The sequence below is a fragment of the Colius striatus genome, chromosome 19, assembly GCF_028858725.1.
Source record: "Colius striatus isolate bColStr4 chromosome 19, bColStr4.1.hap1, whole genome shotgun sequence".
In the NCBI taxonomy this organism is placed as follows: domain Eukaryota; kingdom Metazoa; phylum Chordata; class Aves; order Coliiformes; family Coliidae; genus Colius; species Colius striatus.
Window position 1 is genome coordinate 11,521,321 of NC_084777.1, and position 22,759 is coordinate 11,544,079.

At 48.4% G+C, this 22,759-nt stretch overlaps 1 protein-coding gene across 1 annotated transcript in view; it reads left to right on the plus strand.

Annotated features, from left to right (window-relative positions):
* Window positions 1–22,759, plus strand: part of CACNA1B (calcium voltage-gated channel subunit alpha1 B) — a 324,587-nt gene that overhangs the window by 209,003 nt on the left and 92,825 nt on the right. Inside the window, exons 18-19 of the mRNA XM_062011331.1 lie at window positions 5,115–5,182; window positions 11,774–11,880. Of these exons, the coding sequence (XP_061867315.1) occupies window positions 5,115–5,182; window positions 11,774–11,880 (175 nt within the window). The remainder of the gene's footprint in view (window positions 1–5,114; window positions 5,183–11,773; window positions 11,881–22,759) is intronic.

Genomic DNA, 22,759 nt, shown 5'->3' on the forward strand with positions numbered 1-22,759 from the left:
GAGTTGTTACAGACCCCTTCAGCTGGTGGTCAAGATGACAAGGGATGAGATGTTGGCACTTGTGGGCAGCACAGTGGGGCTCCAGCCCTTTGCTTTGCCTGAAACCTCCCCATTAGCAGGAGGAACCAGGGCAGGGAGCAGCAGGCAGGTGACAGGAGAGCTCAGCCTGTCACAGGAGCCCAGCTCTGCGGGGTTTATCCCATGAGCCTGCGCTGGCTCGGCAGCTCCGCTGAGGCATCTGCCTCGTGGCAGGCGACAGGCCCCCTGCCAGAAACACAGGGCTCTGGAAAACTGGGTCAATGGAGAGCTGGGAGGGAGGGGGCCATCTCTAAATCCTCAGGGCTTGGCATTTGAAAATGAGATTAAGCTATAATCAGGCTTGACAGCAGAGCTGGGAGAGAGACTTTTAACTTTAGCGCAGCCACGGTGCAGCAGTTTCGAGGAACTGGATGTAAATGCCCTCCTTGCACCTTCAACTCAGAGAGCTCCTCCCTCATCCTGCACTTTTCAATGAAAGGGAAGAGCAGGGGGTGTTTAAGAGGAGGGAATAAGACCTGTTGAAGATCTCAACAAGGCTTGGCTTACATGTTTCAGTGTGCTGTCTGAGAAAGGAAGGGGAAGGGTTAATGACAATGTTTGAATTAAACCAGAAGAAGAATCTAAAGGAAAACGTGTCCTGTGCCTTGGACCTTTAATTTGAAGAGAGCTTCTCCTTTGTCCTTCAGTTTTCAGTTCAAGGCAAAGAGCAGGGGATGTTTCAGAGGAGGGAATAAGGATCTCATCTATTGCCACTGCCCTGGAGCTGGTAATTTTTCTGCCTGCCCTGCAGAGTGGGGAGTTGGCTCAGCCTTTCCCTCACTCTCCCCAGATAATGTCCTGGCAGAGGGCAGCTGTCCTCCTCTCCCTTCTGCTGTCCTGCTGCCGAGAAGATCCAGGAGGTGCCTTTCCCAGCTGCTTCCCCAGGACCCCCTCCAGTGCCTCTCTCCTCCCTTTGCCTGCAGTCGTGCTGGTGGCACATCTCCAGTGCAGCCACATTGCTTCTTGGGGTGTGCATTTAGCAAGAGGGACATGTCAGGTATGGTTCTTTAATCCTTCCTAGGTTTGATGATCTTCCTGCAGGTGAATTTCTGTGAGCACATGGTACAGAGAGAAGGGAGAGCTGCCTGACAGAACAGCAACACTCAGAAACCCTCTCAGAATGCCCTAGCAGATTTCTCTCACCAGCTTCTAGTCATCAGAGTTATAAACCTGAAGCAAATCTATTAATTTCTATAGAGATTTACATCCCTGTTGGAGAATTACAGAACAGTCCCTGGTTGTCTCTGTGGAAACTTAGTCTGAGAGCATCAGCTGCTTCCACAGAGAGGTTTAAGAGCCCCTCTGTATCTCACGTGGACCTGTTCCCCTTTAAGCACTGGTGGGAAGGATGGGAGAACCAAGGCTGCGGTATGTGGTGGAGGATGAGGGGTTAAACCTTTTCTTTGTCTGTTTACCATGGGAATTGCAGCAGAAAACCCACTAATGCACTGATATTTCAAACAGCATTTCAGTAAGGTCAGTGCTGCCCCTGCGTTTCGCTCGCTGCGGTTTGGATGCTCAGAGCAAGCAGCAGGCAGACATTTACCTCTGAGGGAGAGCTCAACTGTGTGACTTACCAGGGACTTAAGTTATCATGAACTGTCAAAACAGAACCAGGAGTATTTGACAAGAAAGTTTAGCTTGCCAGAGAACAGTGAAGTGAAACAGTCACTAATGTCAGTGATGCTGCAGTGCCTCAGCAGTGGCAGGGTCAGATGAGTGTGCTGGGTGAGGGACAGATCTGAGCCCCCTGCTACCTCCCCAGGGAGAGCCCCACAGCCCAGCAAACACCAAGAGGCCTATAGAGAGCAGTCCAAGTTGTTAATCAGCCTAATTATAGTTAGATTAACATGGAATGCCTTTTCTGCTCTGTGAGACTTCTCAAAGGTCTCCCGTTCTGCCTCCAAAAAGCTGTACAAAGATGCCCCTTCTTTTATTGCAGTGGGCTTTTTCCATTTGTCAGGTGTGGGTTTGCCTCCAGCCCTCCCCACACACACATTCACTGCTGATCAGATTTGGAAGTGGGACTTTTTGGGTTTGTTTTCTTATATCACCACTGCTGAAATCAGTCAAAGCCCTTCTGGATGCTGATCAGCAAAAGGCACTTTGGTTCCTCTGCTTGGGAGGGGGTTTTCTGCTTCCTCTGCTTGGGAGGGGTTTCTTCTATCCACGTTTTGAACACTGGCATATGGTGAATCCCTTTCTAAGAGTTCATTCAGACTGGGTCAAATCTTGTTAGAGAATTGGCATTGTTGATTTTACATCAGCTTGCAAAGACCACTCCTCTAAACCCAAGGGGCTCACTTCTTCTCCCAGAGCTGTTTGGGGCACTGTGGTGCTTCTTTTTCATGGAGAAGTGGGTGGTGACTTCCCCAGCTTCTCGGTTGTTTCTTTGAATCTCTTCACTTTGTGAAGGGATTATTGCAAGGAAAAGGTCCAGAAACTTTGTTTTGCTTAGTCCACAGTCTCTCATGTTCCATTCCCAGTCCCAGAGGGTCTGTGTGGAGCCAGAACTCTGTGTCTGGAATGGGTCCATGAAAGTGGCACCATCAGAGTAACAGCAGGATTTGGCCCATTTTCTAGGAAGTTACACCATGCCTGTGTTCATTGTTACCCAGTTACTGATAAATTGATGCATCTGTTGAGGTAAAAAAACCACAAAGCTGTGAAAAACTGCAAAGGGGCCTGAAAGGAAAAGCAGCAGATGCCTGGGGTGTGCTGCCCCTGCCTTTGCCCTGCAAAGGGGCTGTGCAGGGAGCTGTGCTCAGCACCAGCCACTGGCCAGTGAAGTCTGTGGGTCTGCCCAGCATATACAGCCTGGACCAGAGCCTGGAGGTTGAGTGATATGTGGGAATGTCTGAGCTCTGCAGAAGGAGCTGAGGGACCTTTTCTGGGGAGCAGAAACACTCAGGTCTGCCAGATTACATCGACTTGGAGATGGATCAAAACAGCCTGATCTGTTAAGAAACAATAACTATTTCCAGTGGTTGATTGTTCAATGAGACATTTTCAGCATGTGTGTGGAGGAGGCAGGGGTAGGAAGACAGCTTTATTACTGAGACGTTTGTACTCAGAGTGGAGGCTTAGAAGTGTTTTCCACCCCAGAAGAAGCAACCCCAACAGCCAGCACTGGCCAGCACCCCACCAGTCCCCCCGGCCTCTCTGCCTGACCCCCACTCCCTGTAGGGTTTGGCACACTGAGAGATTAAATCCAGCTCCTGCTTTCCACTGTCACGAGGGGAGGCTCCTGTTTTGATAGGCATTCAGGCTCAGGAGACACTCATCTCAGTGGGAATTAGAGATGTGGATGTCTGGTTCTGAGGTCTTGGGTGATAAAAGCTCTTGAGAGGGAAAGCACAGAGGCTTTGAGCTGGTTATTTGAGCCAGCTTTGGTCCCTGGCTGTCCTGTGAAGTTTCCTGATGCCATCCCAATGTGAGGCAAATGCCCTGCAGCCAGCATGCAGCTGGGGGCTGCTGGAGCACGAGGGTTTGTGGTCCTGCTGCTGTTTGGCAGAGACAACAGCAACCATGGGTTGTGGGTCGGCTTTGCGCTGCTCCTGGTTCCTCCCCTTAGAGACAAACCTCAGATGCCTCCTGCAGGCGTCCTGCTGAGAAACAGAAAGCAATCAGAGGGACACTGGTTCCCAAGATTCCCAAGAATCCCATTGCAGGCTTGCCAGCACCCTGGCAGCTCACAGCTCCCTTGTCCTGCCCTGGCTGCCAGACACAGCCCTCGGTGCTGCCTGCACCGCGTGTCGCTTCGGGCGCCGCTGCACCAGGGCATTGACCCAGCACAAGAGAACCAGATTCACTGCCTAAAACTGCTGCTGTCAATTCACTCAGCTTAGGAGAACCTGCATCTGGTCCCAGACTCATACCTGGCTCTGGTGAGGACAGTGCAATACAAAGACAGCAGCAGCACGTTGCTGTTTAAGCCTCTGAGACTCCCCCGAGGGTGAACACCCATGAGATCAGCTGCTTTCTCATCTACAGTCCTATTTGGAGAAGCAATCATAGCTCTGCACAGCCATGGAGTGACTCTCCTGTCACCACTAATGTGCAAGAGCAAAATGCATTTTCTCTTGGAGGGTGGTTTAAGCTGGGTTTTGCTTGGCTTGCTCCCCGTTCACATGCAAAGGTGTCTGATTTACAGTTGCTTTGGGGCTGCTGTGCAGAAGCATAGCTGGAATAACAGCAACAGAGGAAGGGACAAGAAACAGCTGAAGTCATGAAGTGGAAAAATGACAAATAACAAAATGAAGAAATAGTTCCAGGTAAATGTTAAACCTCAGTGAGATAATGCAGTGCTCTCAGAGAGGCCTGGCAGTGGTTTAGCTGGGATACATGCAGCTTAGTCTGGGCTAATGGCCTGTTCCTGGCAGAGCTCCTTAGCTCAGGCTGGGTGTCCTGCTGACAGGCCTATGCTCTGTGGTGCAGCATTCAGGGGAGAGGATGTTTCTGGTGCTCTGATGGATCATACTGACCAGTATAATCAGTCTTGATAGACCTCTCCCTCTGGTATGTGATGGAGCGGTGATCTAAGCTTCACTTTCTCATGGTGCCCAGTGCCTTTATACAGCTGTGTCATGCAAACGTTGGCTTCAAGTGACTGACTTCCAGGAGCTCAACCCATTGTCCTTTTAAACAAGAGGGAAACATGGAGAAATCTTCTGTGTGTATGGGCAGGAGGGCAGGTATGGATTTCCTGGAGTCAAAACCCCAGGGACCAGGGGCTGTTGTGTCTTTAGGACCAGCATGTGGTCCCATACTGGCTGCAGCTGTGAAGCCCATCTGCACAGCTTGTGTGTGTATCCTCACCAGCAATATGTGCTGGAACAGAGACAAATGGGTGTCCAGCACCTGCCCCATTGCAGTGATGGATCCCAGCACAAGTGGGTGACTCTGCAGTGGTGCAAAGGGTCAGTCTATAGAAGAATGATGACTGGAAGTGGGGACCGAAGGGCAACAGCAGTAGAAGGGGAACAGTTTACTGTATCTGCTGTGTGAAGGCTTTTTCCTTAGCTGCTCCCCAACAGACACACTCCTGAATGTCTTCTTGGCTATTGCTGTTGACAATCTGGCAAACGCCCAAGAGCTGACCAAGGTATGTATGAGAGATTTATTTCTTTAAACTTAGACCACACCTGCTGGATCTAAACCACATGTTACCAACCCTCCAGACACACTCAGGTTTGCTCTAGAGCCTGTCCTTGTGGTACCCCTGTCTATCAGTTTGTGTTGCAGAGAGGGCCCTGGAGGTTTGTTCTTGCTCAGGTTTGTTTCATTTCAAACGTGTTTCAGTGAGCTACTTCATGTTCTTTGGTTTCATTTTATCAGAGTGTGGGGCATTGCTCACCTGGCTGCTGCAGGGAGGTGCACAGGCATTCCAAGCATTTGCTGCTTTCAAGAGGCAAAGCAATTTGGCTGTTTTCAGGAGGCAAAGCAATTAACAGGTTTTGGCTGACTTGAAGCTTAGAAGTGGGGAAATGCAGGTGTTGGATTGCTGCTTTTGCTGTCTCACACTGATGTTTTATACCTTGCTGGGTTTGGGGATGAATCAAAGAATTAAGAGTCTCCAATCAGCTCCCTGGAAAGCAACTTGCAGGGGCTATTGTGACTACTCAGCGAAGATGTGACGATCTTCCTGCCTCTCACCAGGTGCTGAGGCACCAGCCAGAGCCAAGGCTGGAAGCCAAGTCCTGGCAAGAGTTAGAAATGACACTGGTAGAGCTTTATGGTGTGTGAAGGTTTGTGTTGGATAAACCCACATACCCCCCATGGCTGTCTCGGTGACCTGCTGGTGACCAAAGCAGCACCAGATCCACCTTACCAGTTGTGTTTTACAAGCTTTAGCTTGTATACTCCTTATAGGGTAAGGGGATCACTAACCAGCAGCAGGCAAGGGTGTTTTACTCCTTCTGGAGTTGTAGAAAGGAGCTATAGTTCATGGATCCACAAAGCAACCCCACAGCTCAGAGACACAGAGGTGTCTGAGTTTTCTACCCCACTGCAGCTGCTGAAGACCAAAGCAGCCAACTGTCCCCAGTTAGAATCCACATCTCTGTGGCAGCTTAGCTTGACTGTAGCAGCTCTTGCTTTTCTACTGTGGAGCTCCATGACAGCTGCCAGCTTTGACATCCAGCCTTGGTTCCTGGTAGCCAACAGCCAGCACAGACCATCATGAAGGCTGGTGGCTCTCAGGTGTATAATGATTGTTCCTGTGTCTCTGAGACCATATTCTGCATCTCTCCTCAATTACAATGCAGCTCAAGGCTGTTTTAATGTCTCTCAGTTGGGCAATTTTTCTCTTACAGCAGCTCAGCTGTTCCTATTCTTCCTAAAGCCCAGAGAAACCTCCAGCCCAGAGGCACACATCCTCCCAGCCTGTTGAGGACATTTGCAGGTGCTAAGAGAGGGGATCAGGCCCAGCACAATTCTTGGATAACGAAGCTAATCCTGCTGCTTTGTTAATCTTTTTAGTCCTTGCTTGTGAATATTTCAGCATCTGCCTGGGAGGGTTAGAAACTTTGACTTTGTTGATGTTTCTAAAGTGGAATTAAATATTGATGGATTCAGCCACGTTGCCACATCATGAAGCTTCGTAAGAAACTCCTTGTTTTGCTTTAATTTTATTTATAATGCCCAGAAATCACCTGGGCTTTCAAAAGGAGAGGAAAAAGAGAAAGCTTTAATTGAACTGTATGGCATACCTGCAGAACGAGGGATCTCTGGCTGAGTAAATATGATCATGCAAAACCAAACATGGCTCAGAGATACAGTGAAGCTCCTCAGGAGACGGGTGATCTCAGGAGACTTTCCTGATGTTTGTGCTGTAAAACTAATCGAGATCAGCGCTGCATGTAATGTGGGAAAACCATAAGCAGTTTGCAACTGCTTTGGAAAGAGAGAGGGCCTTCCAGCTAACCCTCAGGTCACTTCAGCCAATATTTCCACTTCCAGATGGCAGTTTGGAGTTCTTTTGTCATGGCACTTGAACATTTCTCAGTGGCCTTAACTGGGCTTTGTGGCCTGTAACAGAAGTTATCGGAATTGTAACTATATTTAACTTAAGCTTTGTCATCAAATGTCTGTTACAAAACTCCCCAGTGCTTTGGAATGACTCATTTTTGTGAACATAAAGAAAGAATCACCTGTTTTTGCTTTGTATATAGAAGAATCTGTTCAGCAGTTTGCTCCTCTGCCTCCCCAGGTCTCTCTCCTCCTCTCCCTGTGCTGGCTTTGCCTTACCACTGACTTAAACTCTGCCAGCTTCATTTCTAGTGGCTTCTCAGGACTGTCCTGAGTCTCTTTGGGTTGCTTACCCACTAGTTTTTTTCCATATATTGGCAGGTTTTATTTCATGTTCATTTGTGGTGGTTTAACTGGGTGTCCACCCAGTCATAACATCACTCCTCCTCCTAAACTGGCCAGGAGAGAGAGAGAAATAAAACAAATGGTTTGTGAGCTGAGATCAGGGCAGGGAGATCACTCAGCAATTAGTGTCATGGGCAAAACAGACTCAGCTTGGGGAGAAAAGTTTGATTTATTAAAGAAACAATAAGAAAGGGAGATGAGAAATAAAACTGAATCTTAAAAACACCTCCCCTCACCCCTCCCTCTGCCCAGGACTCTCCTTCTCTCCCCTGAGCAGCGCAGGGGATGAGGGATGGGGGTTGGGGTCAGTTCATTACAGATGGACTTTGCTGCTGCTGCTTCTCAGGATGAGGCCTTCAGGGACAGGCTGCTCCAGCCTGGGGCCCTCACAGGGTCACAAGCCCTGACAGCAAACCTGCTCTGGCCTGGGCTCCTCTCTCCCCACAGACTCCCAGGTCCTGCCAGGAGCTCGCTCCAGGATGAGCTTCCCACGCAGTCACAGCCTCCTGCAGGCATCCCCCCGCTGCGGCCTGGGCTCCTGCACGGGCTGCCCGTGGGTCTCTGCTCCCTGGGGCCTCCCTGGGCTGCGGGGGCACAACCCGCTTCAGCCTGGTCCTCACCACAGCTCACAGGGGAGTCCCAGCTCCCTCCTCCCCCTCCTTCTCCACTGACCTTGGTGTCTGTGGAGATGTTTTCACTAACTGGCCAGGCCTGGGTCAGGGGCAGGGTCCAGCTTAGAACTGACTGGCCCCAACCCTGTGAGCTACAGGGGAAGCTTCTGGCAACTCTTTGTTTAAAGAAGCCCCCCCTGTAGCCCCACTGCTACCAAAAACCTGTCCCATGCAAAACCACTGCATCATTTATTCAGAGCAGAATTGAAAAATGCCCCCCAAATTTGCTTCTAAAATTTTCTCTCCCTTGACCATCCCACAGTGTGTCTGGTGACACATGGCTGAGTTTGGTCAAGGTGTCTGGTGAGTTTGCTCTCATCCTGGTTTAACTGTCATGTAAAACCACCACAAGTGACCCTTTGTTTTTCCCAAGTGTCCTAAGCAATCCCTGAGAAATGCCATCAAGACCTGGAGTGAGGGACAGCAGGGAGGTGGGAGGCTTACATCAAAAGACATCAAAATATGTTTTGAAAAGGTGAGAAATCCCCAGAAATAACAGAGTGAAGGGAGTGGCAAAACCAAGTCTAACAGCCAGGAAGACCCCCTTCCTCTTCTCCATGGAGAGGGCTTTAATTGGGTGAACTTCAAGAGGACAGTCAGTGTTGACCATGCACACGGCTCTGGGTAGTGCTGAAGATGGGATCTGCCATGTGATCAACAGTCTGGTTTAAATGGAGATGTAGAGCTCTAGAAAACAGAAAGGAAACACAAAAGAGACATGTCCTTATAGTCAGGGCCTTCATATGCACTTGTCCCTGTATAATGATGGTGGCAGTCTGGGCTCTTGGTGGGATGGATGGATGGGTGGATGGAAGGATGGATGGATGGATGGATGGGTGGATGAATGGATGGGTGGATGGGTGGATGGAAGGATGGATGGATGAATGGATGGGTGGATGGGTGGATGGAAGGATGAATGGATGGGTGGATGGGTGGATGAATGGATGGGTGGATGGGTGGATGGAAGGATGGATGGATGGATGGGTGGATGGAAGGATGGATGGATGGGTGGATGGGTGGATGGAAGGATGGATGGGTGGATGGGTGGATGGAAGGATGGATGGATGGATGGATGGATGGATGGGTGGATGGATGGATGAATGGATGGGTGGATGGGTGGATGGAAGGATGGATGGATGGGTGGATGGGTGGATGGAAGGATGGATGGATGGATGGGTGGATGGAAGGATGGATGGGTGGATGGGTGGATGGAAGGATGGATGGATGGATGGGTGGATGGATGGATGGGTGGATGGAAGGATGGATGGATGGATGGGTGGATGGATGGGTGGATGGATGGATGGGTGGATGGATGGGTGGATGGATGGATGGATGGATGGATGGATGGATGGATGGGTGGATGGATGGATGGGTGAGTGGAAAGATGGATGGATGGGTGGGTGGGTGGATGGAAGGATGGATGGATGGATGGATGGGTGGATGGAAGGATGGATGGATGAATGGATGGATGGATGGATGGATGGGTGGGTGGATGGAAGGATGGATGGATGGATGGGTGGATGGATGGATGGGTGAGTGGAAGGATGGGTGGGTGGATGGGTGGATGGAAGGATGGATGGATGGATGGATGGATGGATGGATGGGTGGGTGAGTGGATGGATGGATGGATGGATGGATGGGTGGATGGATGGGTGAGTGGAAGGATGGGTGGGTGGATGGGTGGATGGATGGATGGATGGATGGATGGATGGATGGACGGATGGGTGGATGGATGGATGGATGGATGGATGGATGGATGGACGGATGGGTGGATGGATGGCTGGATGAATGGGTGGATGGATGGATGGGTGGATGGAGGGATGGATGGGTGGAGTCATTGCAGCTCCAGGCTGGCTTTGGCCATGCACCATCACACCCCTGTGTGCTTCAAGCAGAACAAGATGAGCCTGTGCCCCGGTGAGACCTGGCAGTGTAAGTATCAGGCATAAAATGAATTCATTTTGGGGGAGATCTGCATTCTCCTGATGGAAGGACCTACAGGTTATTAAGCCAATGTCTGCTACAGAGGGTGCTTGTTCTGTGTTTATAACAACAGATATTTTCTGCTGTTCCTTTGAGGTATTGAGTTCAGCAGAATTACTGATGCACTGGGGAGGATGCAGTTGAAGCTACAAATTTTAAAGACAGATTAAAAGCTGCACCTGGTGCTTTAGGTGCACAGAAAGAAAAATCAAAAGCCTTTAAATGTCTCTGATTTTAACACTGCCAAAGAGTCCTCAAGAGACAAAACAACCTGAAAATACCTGAGGAATGAAAAGAAAACCTTAACAGCCTTCTTACCTGGGGGCTTTATTCCTCACAAGATTTGTGTTCTGCAGATACTCTTGATTGATGACAAACTTCCAAACCATCAGTAAATTTACTGGAAGCTGGCAGCTGGGACACATTGGCTTTGTGTAATTGTTCAGCAGGGCTTTTGTCACGGCCTGTCCCAGGCTGTTCATTCACTACAGTAAGAATTTGCTTGTTATCGATTCGCTAATATTGGGAAAGCAAAAAACCCCCATGTTTGTAACTTCAGTGGTAGCAGATTTGGGGAGTTATTTGTCCTACTAAAGGAGAAAAAGAGTGTCAAAATGAGTTCAGTTTAAGCAAATTACAGCAAAGCCAGAGCACAGAATTATTTATGCAACTGGTGTTCAGGATGGATAAACCTATATGGCTTCTGTTTCAGAGCCAGACAGCTTACTGTGTGCTGTCATCATTTTAAGCATAACTATTCCATAGTATCATCTGGGAAGAGCAGAGGTAGACCCATGGCATTTCATAGCAAGGAGAGCCTGTGACTGCATTTAACGTGTGTTCTTCCCCTCAATGTGTGTGATGCTGACGTTGCCATCAGAGCGACTGTGTTTATCCTGCCATGACCTTAGTATCTAAATTGACTGGGTAGAAGGCTCAAAGGAAGCTTAATCTAGATGAGCACTGAATGTGAACCAGGCAGTTTCTTTGCCTTTTGCCCTCATCTCATTGCTTAAGATCCTGTGGTCTGAATTTGAGCGGTGTTTCCCTTGTCATTGCACAGGTAGGAGGAAAGAAACCACAAGCTCTGCAGGAGCTTGGTCAATGCTTGAGTCTACAGACTCCTTTCTGTTGTCAGCCTCGGTGTCCACAGTGCATCAGCTGAAATAAGCTGAAATATCTGCTGTAAAACTGGTCTTGCCCAGTCAAATTCAGTGCTGGTTGTTTCAGAGAAGTCACACTGTGAAGGATTTAGGAGCCTATCTCATAAGTTTCAGTTGGATGTAGGCCTTGGAGTGCTTTTACACATGCAAGTCTGAGATGGATGGGGCTCTGTTCACACCAGAAATACCAAACCTGTGGGCCCTGCTCTCCCATCCAAATGCCACATGATAAAATGAGGCCCAGGAGAGGTGAGCAAGCTTTGCAGTGGAGATGTAACCTTGGTAAAAATGCACTAAGCACTTGACCAAACTGTGCATTTCTCATCTTGACCAGCTGTGGTTGGCACCAAGACCCTGCCCAGAGGTGCTTGCCAGAGGTTCTGACCATCTGCCTTATTTCCCTGAGCTTCCAGCGTGGCAGTGACAGGCTCACAGCACTCGGGGAGCTCTGGTTGTTGTTCTTACATAGTGCATGCTCTGATTTCTCTTGGTTTTCTGCACCAGGATGAGGAGGAGATGGAGGAAGCCACCAATCAAAAGCTCGCCCTGCAGAAGGCCAAGGAAGTGGCCGAAGTCAGCCCCATGTCTGCAGCCAACATTTCCATAGCCGCGTAAGCATCACGCTGTAGTGCTGGGGAACACCAGCATTTGCTTTCTGTTTTTCCAGTGTCAATATATGTCTGTTCCAGTGGAGCATCCCATAGTACTCTGTGAGCCCTTCTATACCATCTCTGTTACTGACAGAGCTGTAGGTTGACTGAAAACTTCAGCACTGATTGTTTGGCCGTGGATTTAAGTCCGTGTTTCTCTCAGTTTGCTGTTCTCTGTGGTGCCTCATCTTTTGCCTTGCTACAAATAACTGCATTTTAGAAGGGTTTTTTTTAAGCTGTCCTAGGATAGTTTTCACCAGGTGAAGTGTTAATGTTTCACTTTGGATGTTTAATTCCAAGGAGTGTGTGTGCATATGAAGTGTTAACTGATCCTCAGTGATCTCTGCTTTGAGAATGGGAGTGCAAAGGCATCCTCCTAAACATCAGACTGAAAGATACACTGGAGTGCTCTTTCAATGCTGTTGGAAAGAGTGCTGGATTGAATAAAATCATGTCTGTGAGCAGTCACTGCTTTGTAGCTCAACACATCAATTTGTGTTTTCAAATGCAGGCTTTTCCCCGTGAGTGTGCACATAGGCACAGCTTCTGTGGTCCCACAATCCCTTCAAAATGTTGTCCTGGGGCTCACCTTTGCACATACACTGATCTAAGAGTGAAATAACATGATGTGGAGGTGGAAATACTTGTTTACATTGCTGAGGTCAGTTCTGCCTGTGTAGGATTAGGGGCCAGTGTCTGAGACGTGCCTGCCTTGCACGGATTTACTGAAAAGGATGTTCTTCTATAAAGATTCATTTAACTCACTGTTAAATGAGTTTCAGCATCAGGTCTACCAGCATTCAAAAATTCATTCATACATTTTACTGAGAGCTGCTGATGTTTTCCAGCCCCCTTTTGCAGAGGAGACCTCCAAAGGCTGCTGAAGCTCAATTTCCTATTCAATTTTAGTGCAAACTCTCTGAAATGCAGCAGGATCCCTGTTCTGTTCCCTCAGTGTAAACCTCTCGAGGCCCTTGTCACTGGGAGGTTAGTTCTCTTCCAAGACAATAGCCCAAATGGAGCCAGTTCATTATATGGAGGAAAAGAATGTTATTAACTTGGCTATTTTAGGCTTCTTACCATTTTGTTTTGCCACTGCTGCTTTAATCAGCTCCTATTTATGCTGTCTCTGTTTGTTGGCTTTAAATATAATCCTTTTCTTCCAATGATTTCCTGTCCAGTCTTGAAGGGAAGTCAGATGAGGATATTTGCTCTTGTTCTTTGATGAATTTCTGGGTAGTGTCATTTTAAAATGCAAGATAATGATGCTTGTTTTCTTCTTGTGCCACAGGGCATGTGAAGATTTCTTAGAAATTGGGAAAAAACCCCACTTCAGTGGTGCTAAGATTTCACAGCACACTTAGATGCTGAAAATAACCTTGTGCCATGACTTTTCACCAGGCTTTCACCCAGTTTTCAGTATCACAGGGGCTACTTTTGTGACTACAATTGAAAGCAAGATAAAAATCGTGGATTTCTGCTGATTTTGCCTCAACATGCACCTGCCCAGATCCCTACTTGCCACACTTGTCCAGGCAGGTAATTAGGCTTACAAATGAGCACATTGGGAGTGAGTCAATGGCTTCAACATCTGCCAAGCACAGCAACACCATCTCTGCTGTGGTGCCAGTGAGGTGCTTACAGGGCCACTCAGAAAGCTCACAGGGCTTTAGTTTGGGAAGAAAATGCATCAGAGGTCAGTAGGTTGGTGAGTCAAGTGGACAATAATGTGGAGGAAAGGACAAGGGAGAAGTCAGGTGTTTTGTGAGACAGAAATGGATGGATGGATGAGTGGGGAGATGAGTGAGTGGGTGGGTGGGTGGATGGATGGATGGATGGATGGATGGATGGGGGGATGAGTGGATAGATGGATGGATGGATGAGTGGATGGATGAGTGAGTGGATGGATGGATGGATGGAGGGATGGATGGATGGAGGGATGGATGGATGGATGGATGGATGAGTGGATGAGTGGGTGGGTGGGTGGATGGATGGGTGAGTGGATGGATGGGTGAGTGGATGGATGGGTGAGTGGATGGATGGATGGAGGGATGGATGGATGGATGGATGGATGGATGAGTGGATGAGTGGGTGGGTGGGTGGATGGATGGGTGGCTGGATGGATGAATGGGTGAGTGGATGGATGGATGGATGGGTGGATGGATGGATGGATGGATGGATGGATGGGTGAGTGAATGGGTGGATGACTCATTTAATGTTTAATGAATGCATGCCAAAGCAATTTATTTAATACATAAATACATCCCTAGTGAACATCCAATGGGAGTTATCAGCTCCAGCTTTCAGGTTTACACCATCTATTCTGTAGATGTCTCTATCCAGTACAGGAGGGCTGATGGCAGGTCCTGTGGTTGACAGCCACATGTGCCCCATTTCTTCACTTTTTATGCTCTTAAGCCACACAGTGATCCTGAAGATGGAGCAGATGCCTTGTTGATGGCCAAGACTTGTCAGGTCAAGGCTCTGATGCACTGACATCAAACCTCTGAACTGCACGTGCCAAGAATGAAAACATGCTGGGCATGCTTGGAAATGGGATTTTTAGCATATGCAAATTCCACCACAGACAGCAAACCCTGTAGAGCTTGGGTACCCCTACGAGGGTGTTGAGCAGGGACTGGGAAACCAGACACCACAGGTCTGCCCCGTGGGTTTGTGTTTTTATTGTCTCTCAAGAAATCATTTTCTTCAGGTTTATAATTTTCATAAGATATGACAATGAATTTCATGAGTCAGTGTTCTGAAAACAACACCCTGTTTTCTACCTGCATCAACCAAATCAGTCAGCTCTCAGGTGTTAGCAGAGAGCATCATGACTTGCATTTCTTGAGTCACGGTGCTCACATTGGCCATGTGCTTGTCTGCCTCCCACAGAGGTGATAAAGCTGTCCTGGGGCTGAGGCTGCTGAAAAGTCATATTGATGGTTGTGCTGTTGCACCAGCAAGGTGCTGTGCTTGCTGTTTTGCTTCTTTCCCATGTCAGTCCTGCATCAAGGATTGGGAGTGTGTGTCTTCCCCCCAGCCCCCTCCCAGGCGGTTCCATTCTCCGTAGTGTTGTATCTGCTCCTCCACCTCCAGCATTTTTCCCATGTAAATACAGTCAGATACATGCTTTGTGTGCTCCTGCAGTTTTCCTTCTGCTCTCCTCTGCCATTCAAGCCTCTCCTCATAACTGAGCTCCAGGAAACATTGCATTTATTGCATCAGTTGCAAATCATTTCCCAGGAACTGCTCGCTGCCTCGGCGTGTCAGCTGCTTGGAGGCTCCAAAGAGCTGCCTTCACCTCTACACATGCAATGGGCTGCTGTGTGAGCCACCAGTGAAGTGCTAAATAAATGGTGAAGTGCTGCAGTGCCACAAGGCTCTGCTTTAATGATACACTCATTATTGCAGTGGCATCAGGGTTGCATCTATCTTGCAACTGGCTCCAAGGGCTTTATTACAATACCCTACCTACACTTGGTTAGTGGCTCCTGCTTCATCCATCTCCCAGGACTTTGATCACTTGGCTTCTGCCCAACCAAAGCCAATTAACCTGAACAAATTTATCTGTCTGCAGTTTGGTTTTTTCACCTGGTGAACTCTATCCTGGATGGGCTTTTTGGTCTGTGCTTTTCAGGGTTAGCAGCTAGGACGGTCCGTTGCTTTTGTCACTGTTGCAGTGTTTGGTTGAAGTCAGAGGACCTGTTGAACATGTCTTACTGCCTTTTGATTTAAGCCCATTGTTTCACTCTTATTTTTGTGATTTTGTTTGTTTGTTTGTTTTCTGTTTAGCATTTTCCTTGCTTTGTTGTTTCTGGAGGTGAGTTTCTGGGTTCGTTCAGTTTGCCCAGCATTGTCTTCAAGATCCCCTGTTTTCAGCCTCTTGAACTGAGCGACTGTACAGACTGATGGGTCTTTAGAGCAAACCATTGGTGCAGCTTCCTTGTGGCCAGAATGGAGGAGGGGGGAGAAGGGGGCAGTGACACAGGCAGTGGATGTGCAAAGCACTTGGTGACACCACTGTGAAGGTGTCAGTGGAAGGCAGAGCCATCAGGCTCATTCCCACGGGTCCCACAAAGACCCCAGTGCAAACTTGAGGGGTTTTTTCTGTATTTGCCTAACCCAGAGCCTGCACTCCACACGTTTGGGTTCCTCCTCACCTTTTCTGCTCCAGCCAGAGATGCACCAATGGCATGTACAAAAGGGGCTGCGATGAGCAGAGCCGGGGCAGCGTGGGCCAGCAGAGCAGCCACGAGCTGCAGCTCCCCTGGCACCCACAGCCTGGGTATTTGCCAGTGGCCTCTTTTCACCCTTCTTGGGAAGAATCTTTGAAATAGCAATCACTGCAGCAAGGCAATGCTGCATTTGTAGGAACCTGCTGGGTAGTTGTGCTGAAACTTTTTGCATTGTCTTACTTGTGGGGTTTTTTAATCCCATGTGGTAAGGAGTTACAGTTGTAGCCAAACCCAAGGAAACCATTGAAGGATGTAGGGTGTGAGTTCTGGATGGGAGCAGAACTTTCCAGATGGGGTGGATGAAACTGTTGACAGAGGCAGAGACAGTTCACACAAGGTGGGCACCAGACCTAAACACAGACTGTGGGATTGCCCACTGCCGTTTTCCAAAGGGCTTCCCAGCACATCCTTACAGCCTCTGAAGACCTCCTCCAGGCTCTGGCTGGTGTCTGCTGGTCCCTTCCATGGTTGTTCAGAGCAGTTTGCATTTGAATTGCCTGCCTGCAGGTGGATGCTGCCTGTGAAGCTCACCACTCCTTAGAAAGTGCCAACAGCAAATGCAGGTGGCACATGGTTTCACAATGACTTCTGAGAGCTGCCTGTCCCTTTTGTACAGGTCTGGGGATGAAGGGGGACAGTTGCTCTGTTACTCCAGGACATTTTCCACCTTGGAGGTTCCACATTTTCCTTTTGTCTTGGGAATACTGTGGCCTGTTTCCAAATCCCTGTTGGGCTGTTGGTACCCAACAGGACTCAGCAAGAAGCGTGTCTGAACACCCAGCCCATAAAATGTCCTGTGCTGGATGATGTGTAGACTAGAAGAGGTGTTCTTTTTCTCTTGCTGGCTTGTGATTTCCTACCTTTCTTCCTTCCTTCCCCTAAAGTGTGTTGGTGTGTGAGGTGCTGTGACTCCCCCTGTTAGCTTACCTTTTTGCCCTTGCTGTTGGTGTTAACTCAGCTACACCTATAGACACTCTCTTGTGCTCTGTGCCTCACAGATGGTAAGTAGCATCCAGCAAAGCTCAAACACTTCTGTCATTTTGATTTGGAAAAGGAGACTTGTATTTGCTTCGTGGTTTTGCAGCCTGCATTTCCAGCACAAATGTAGTCAAATTTCCTGGTTCCAGAAGGCAAACTCCAGCAATGGGGGCAGAGGAGCCAACCTGGAGTGCTGCAGGGCTTGCATAACGCTGGCTGGCCAGGTTACAAGGATACTTGTCAGGATCAGAGAGTGGCCTCCATCCTGCACTGCACCAAATGAGGCAGGCAGAAACACAAAGAGTCTTTCAAGCCTCCCGCTGAGGGATGCTGAGATCTGCTTTCAGCAATTAAAAGCCACAGTTTCCACAAGTACTGCACAAGGTTTGTGCTGACTTTCAGGTAAATTAGGGCAGCCCAGTACATTCTCCTCCATCACAAGTTTGACACCTGTTTTGCCCAAGAACTTTCTTGCCTGTGCTTGAGGCATTTATGCAGGTAAGGGTTTGTTCTCTGCAGGTTTCAGCTGACATCCTGGGGGTTCAGCATCCAGCCAAGACATAAAGGGGTCCCCAGCTTGAGCAACCTGGAAAGAGCAATTTTCTTGGCAAGCAAGCAGAGCATTGCCAAAGCCACTTTAACTCCTGCTTCCATTTATTTGGCACAGAACAAATGCAGAAATCCTGAAGTTTAAGAGAACTATTTCACCTGTCTGCTCAGCAGATTATTTGCTCCAAGCAAAACTTTGATGATGCCTGAATGTAATTTCTCTAAATTCACTCCAGGTTTCTCTACTATTGTGGTAAATACTTTACCTGGGCCAACATTTCTGCTTGGAATAATCCATTAACTTTCAGTAAATCTATATTTAAAACTCTATCCAAAGAAGGTCAGATCTGAACTGGACCCTTCTGATTTGCTGCTGTTGGTCATTAAAACTCTCATTAGACAAAAATGCTGCAGCTGGAAAGGCAAATGCAGGAGATGAGGGGATTGTGCTTTCAGGCTTGGGGAGAGTTCTCTGGGTGACGTGGATTGTAAAAACCATTTTGTATAGAAATGAAAAAATCAGCCCCTCAAGCCAAGATACTCAGGATCCTGCTTTTTGCCAAAGGAAGAGTAAACTCCTTTTTTCTGTGCAATTCAGTGATTTCATGTTTGGAGCCCCCAGGAATACTGGTGTTGATACAAACCCTGGATGGAGGAGAATCGCCAGAACTGCAGCAAGCTCCTCTCAGCCCCGTGCAGTGCCCTGCCTAAGCTGCAGCAGACCTGTGGGTTTTAGACATGGTGAGCCATACTCAGGTAGTCTGAGCTCAGCCACATCCCCATGCCTGTCAGAGGAGAGAGGTAGGTTCCCTTGAAGAGCAAATCCGAGGTAGAGTCTGAGGGAGGAGCAGCCTGGCCCCAGCTGCTGGGGCTCAGATGGATTTTGGTTCTCTGGATGTGGCCCAGGGTCCCACCTCTAGCCCGTGTTCTTCTCCACACTAAGGCTTGCTCCTCGTGCCCCAGGGCCAGGGCAGGAATTAGCATCCTGCCCCACATGCAGCACAGCTGTAAAAGCAATCACCACCTGTTTCTACAAAGACCTGTTCCCTGAGGTTCTAGAGATGGCTTCTGTGGACGGCTTTCCCGGTGTGAGTACAGCGTACAGAGGCGTCCTACAGTCATCATGTGGCTTTTGGTTCACCTTTTACTTTTTACCCCCTTTTGGTTCTGTTTTTGATTCCTTGGTTGTTTCCCTGTTAACCAGAAGGTGATGTGTCTGTGGCTTCCACACTTTATGATCTTGCCTGGTCTCCTACCAAGACGCACGCTGCAGCCTGCATCCCATTGGACACACCTGTATGAGTCTCCTCTCGATGTCTTTTATGGTTTTCTCTTCTTTTGTTTTTCTTCCCCCTCCCCCCCTTTTTTTTTTCTTTTCTCACTTTTTGTTTTCTTTGTTTGTTTTGTTTTGGCATGTGCAGTTTTGTAAAGCAAACTCGAGGTACTGTATCTCGCAGCTCGTCAGTCTCCAGCGTAAATTCACCGTGAGTTGCTCTCTGTTACAATATTCAGTTAATGGATTTATTATATATATCTCTCTCTATATTTATAAACCTCCCTCTTTCCCCTTCTCCTGACACCTTCACTCCCCCCTTGTTTTTTCCCTTCCATCCCCATCATTGTGGAAAGCCTCCAGACCGACATACGGTGGAAGGACTGGAAGGTGTGCGACATTGCCATACAATGCTTGTGGTTTGATGTGAGCAACTCTGCAGCATTTCCTACATTGACTGTGATCTTTCCCTCCCCCACCCTTCATTTCCAACCCCCCCTCCCCCAATCCCCTTAATTACTTCCCTTTGTTCCTTCCTTAACTATTTTCCCTCTTCTCCTGTCTGCCCTGGTTTGATGGTTGGTCTTGTTCTCACTTGTGTTTTTGTCCTCTGTGTTTATGGTGTGCTGGGCTGATGGCTTTGATGTCCCACCAGTGTTTGCCCTGATGGTTCAATAGGAGAGCCCAGCACGAGTGTGCTCCTTAGGTGAAAGCTGGAGGAGGACTTTAAAAGCAACTTCTGGAAATGGGGCTCAAGTGAGACCAAATTGGAAAACTCTGCATAAACATCCTTGGGGAGTTTACCCTCATGAGAGCACAGGTTGTGCCTGTGCTTCCTAACCTCGAGCTGGGGCTTAAAGCTCCAGCTGTTGGAAGAATGAGGCACTGGTCATGCTCCTATGTAGCCGTGGTTGGGCGAACACGCTGACAGACCATTCACTACCAAGCAAGTGCTGCTGGCTTTGCTCTGAATCACGGGTGTGCTTTGACACCAGTGCAGGTCTGTGGACAAAATACCGCTGTTCCCTGTCGACTCACACAGCAAAACTCATCAGCAGCTTCTCATCAACCTCTCTTGGTGTCTTTGCTTTGGGTTATGCTTTTACCATTTGATGTTCTCTTTCTTTAATGCTTTTGGAGAGACAAGTAAGTGCAATTCAAACACGTGTGGGTTCGTCCTTATGTGCACCATAGCAGGTACCAAAGACAAAGTGAAGCAAAGGAGGTTTTCCACCAGCTTCCCGACGTCTTCCTTTTCCCTGGGTGTTTTGGGGGTTCTGACTTTGAGACTTCTGGTGGATCTTAGACATGTTTGTTGATCCTATGTGTGAGTTTCACTTCTGTGACCAAGACTGAACTTTTGCCACTGGCAAAATAGGTGTGACGTGTGTGCTCAGGTCTGAGAGCTCACAGGGTCAGGACTATGAAAGTTAGGGGAATGAACTAGACCAAGGCAGCTTTTGGCTCAGTTCTTCCAATGCATTTCCTGGCTGTGGGGAGTCTTGACAGGCAAAAGGGTGCAAAGGGAGATCTGCTGCCCATGGGTCTCTGTCACCATGCCTTAGCCCAGGCACGAAGGAGGGGGTTGGTTCAGGGTGGAGATAGAGGAGAGGTGCTGCCCAGCTGCCTTCTCCCCAGCACTTGAATTTGCTCCACTAGTTAACATTTGCAAACTTAGGAATTGAATTTCTCCAAACTTCCAGAGGCAGAGTTGCCTTTGAAAAGGATGAAATCAAACTGTAGATACTCAGATCCCCTTGGAAGCAGGATTTGCCCACATCCGGAGGCGTTTGCCATTGAGGTCTGTTGCTAACTCCCCACCAGCGATACAGACAGTATAATAGAGGCTGCTTTTGCTGATGTGACTCACATCTGTTCTCTGAACAGAATACTTTTTTACTGCAGAAAGCTGTAACTGAGTATTCTCATCCTCCTTAACATTTCTATGCAGTGTCTGGGCAAGTGATTTGTAACTTCCTATGCAAACCAGGGCTGGTTTTGATGGATGAGCTGAGTGTGAGTTTTCTTTTCTGTGGGTATCTAAAGAGCATTTCCCCAGCAATACTCCTTGTTTTGATTAAATAAATGACTGGACCCCACAACAGTGTGCAATGCATAAAAGTACCAGCCATCTCAGAGCATCAGTAAAGCTCCCTCTGAAGAGTAAAGACATCTGAAGGTCTCATTTACTCAGTGTAAATGTCATTGTTGGAAGCACAGGGTTTGTTTTAAATTCAAATAGATAAACTGGAAGAGCTCTCAGGGATGTGCAGGTGCTGTGGACCCCCATTCCCTGTATAAATATGAGAAGAGGTTCAGAATGCCTTTATATCACTCTGCTCCTACCACTGCTGAGCGCTGTAGCTGTAATTGTGCTGAGAGATAAGTGGTCTAATGTTTGTGCACACATGGAAGTTGAGCAATAATCTACTAAATGAAAAGAGCTTCTAAAAGGTCCCCAAAAATTCCCTGTTCCTTTTGTCTCCTGTAGGTTGCTCAAACACCATAAAACACCATCTCCCTTTAATGCCAGTAAGAACCAGGATCTGCAAGAACATGGTCACCTGTTCTGAAAGACTGGAACTTAGTCAGAAATCCCCTTGAGTTACAGAGGTTTGGCTTTCCCCATGGTCTTTCTTTGACTATTAACCAAAATCTGAATTGGTGAGAAACTAAAGATGAAATTTCTTAAAAACAAAACCTCAGAGTGCAGGTGAGTCATGTTCTGGTGCTAATTCCAGCCTTTTGTGCTATAACAAATGCATGATACAAGCAGTGCAGGCAGTACAGAATGTGTCTTTAATTCACAGAGGAGAGGTAATTAAATACAGATCTGCTCTGTTTCTTTCAGTGCATCAGCAGTTATCTCAAATACATACTGAAACTGGCAACTAATTTATGTGTACAGAGGCTGAGCAATTATGTTGTGTTTTTCCAATGGTATCATAGAATGGAATCACAGCATGGTGGGGATTGGAAGGGACCTTTAGAGATCATCCAGCCCAACCCTCTTGCTAAAACCAGGTCCACCTAGATCATGTCACACAGGAACGTGTCATGTATGGAAACCTCCCAAGAAGGAGCCTCCACACCCTCCCTGGGCAGCCTGGGCCAGGGCTCCCTCACCTCAGCACCAAAGGAGTTTCTACTTCTGTTTAAGGGGAACTGTTGTGTTCCATCTTGTGCCCATCAGCCCTTGTCTTGTCACTGGCAACTACAGAAAAAAAGTGCTGCCCCAACCTCCCGACACCCACCCTTTAGGTATTTGTAAGTGTTCATGTTTACTAGACATACCATTTGGCAGAATCACAGCATGGTGGGGTTGGAAGAGATCTATACAGATCACCCAGCCCAACCCCCTGCTACAGCAGGTTCCCCTGGCTCAGGGGCACAGGAACGTGTCCAGGTGGGGTTGGAAACCTCCTGAGCAGGAGCCTCCACACCCTCCCTGGGCAGCCTGGGCCAGGGCTCCCTCAGCTCAGCACCAGAGGACTTTCTACTTCTGTTTAAGGGGAACTGTTTGTGTTCCAGCTTGTGCCCATCACCCCTTGTCCTGGCACTGGAGACTGCAGAGAAGTGTCACCCCATTGTCTTGACATCCTCTTGTAAGTCTTAATGACATCTCCCCTCAGTCTCCTCCAGGCTGAACAGCCCCAGGTCCCGCAGCCTTTCCTCACCAGGAAGATGCTCCAGTCCCCTCAGCATCTTGCTGGCCCTGCACTGGCCTCTCTCCAGCACTTCCCTGTCCCTCTGCAGCTGGGGAGCCCAGCACTGGCCCCAGGACTCCAGATGAGGCCTCAGC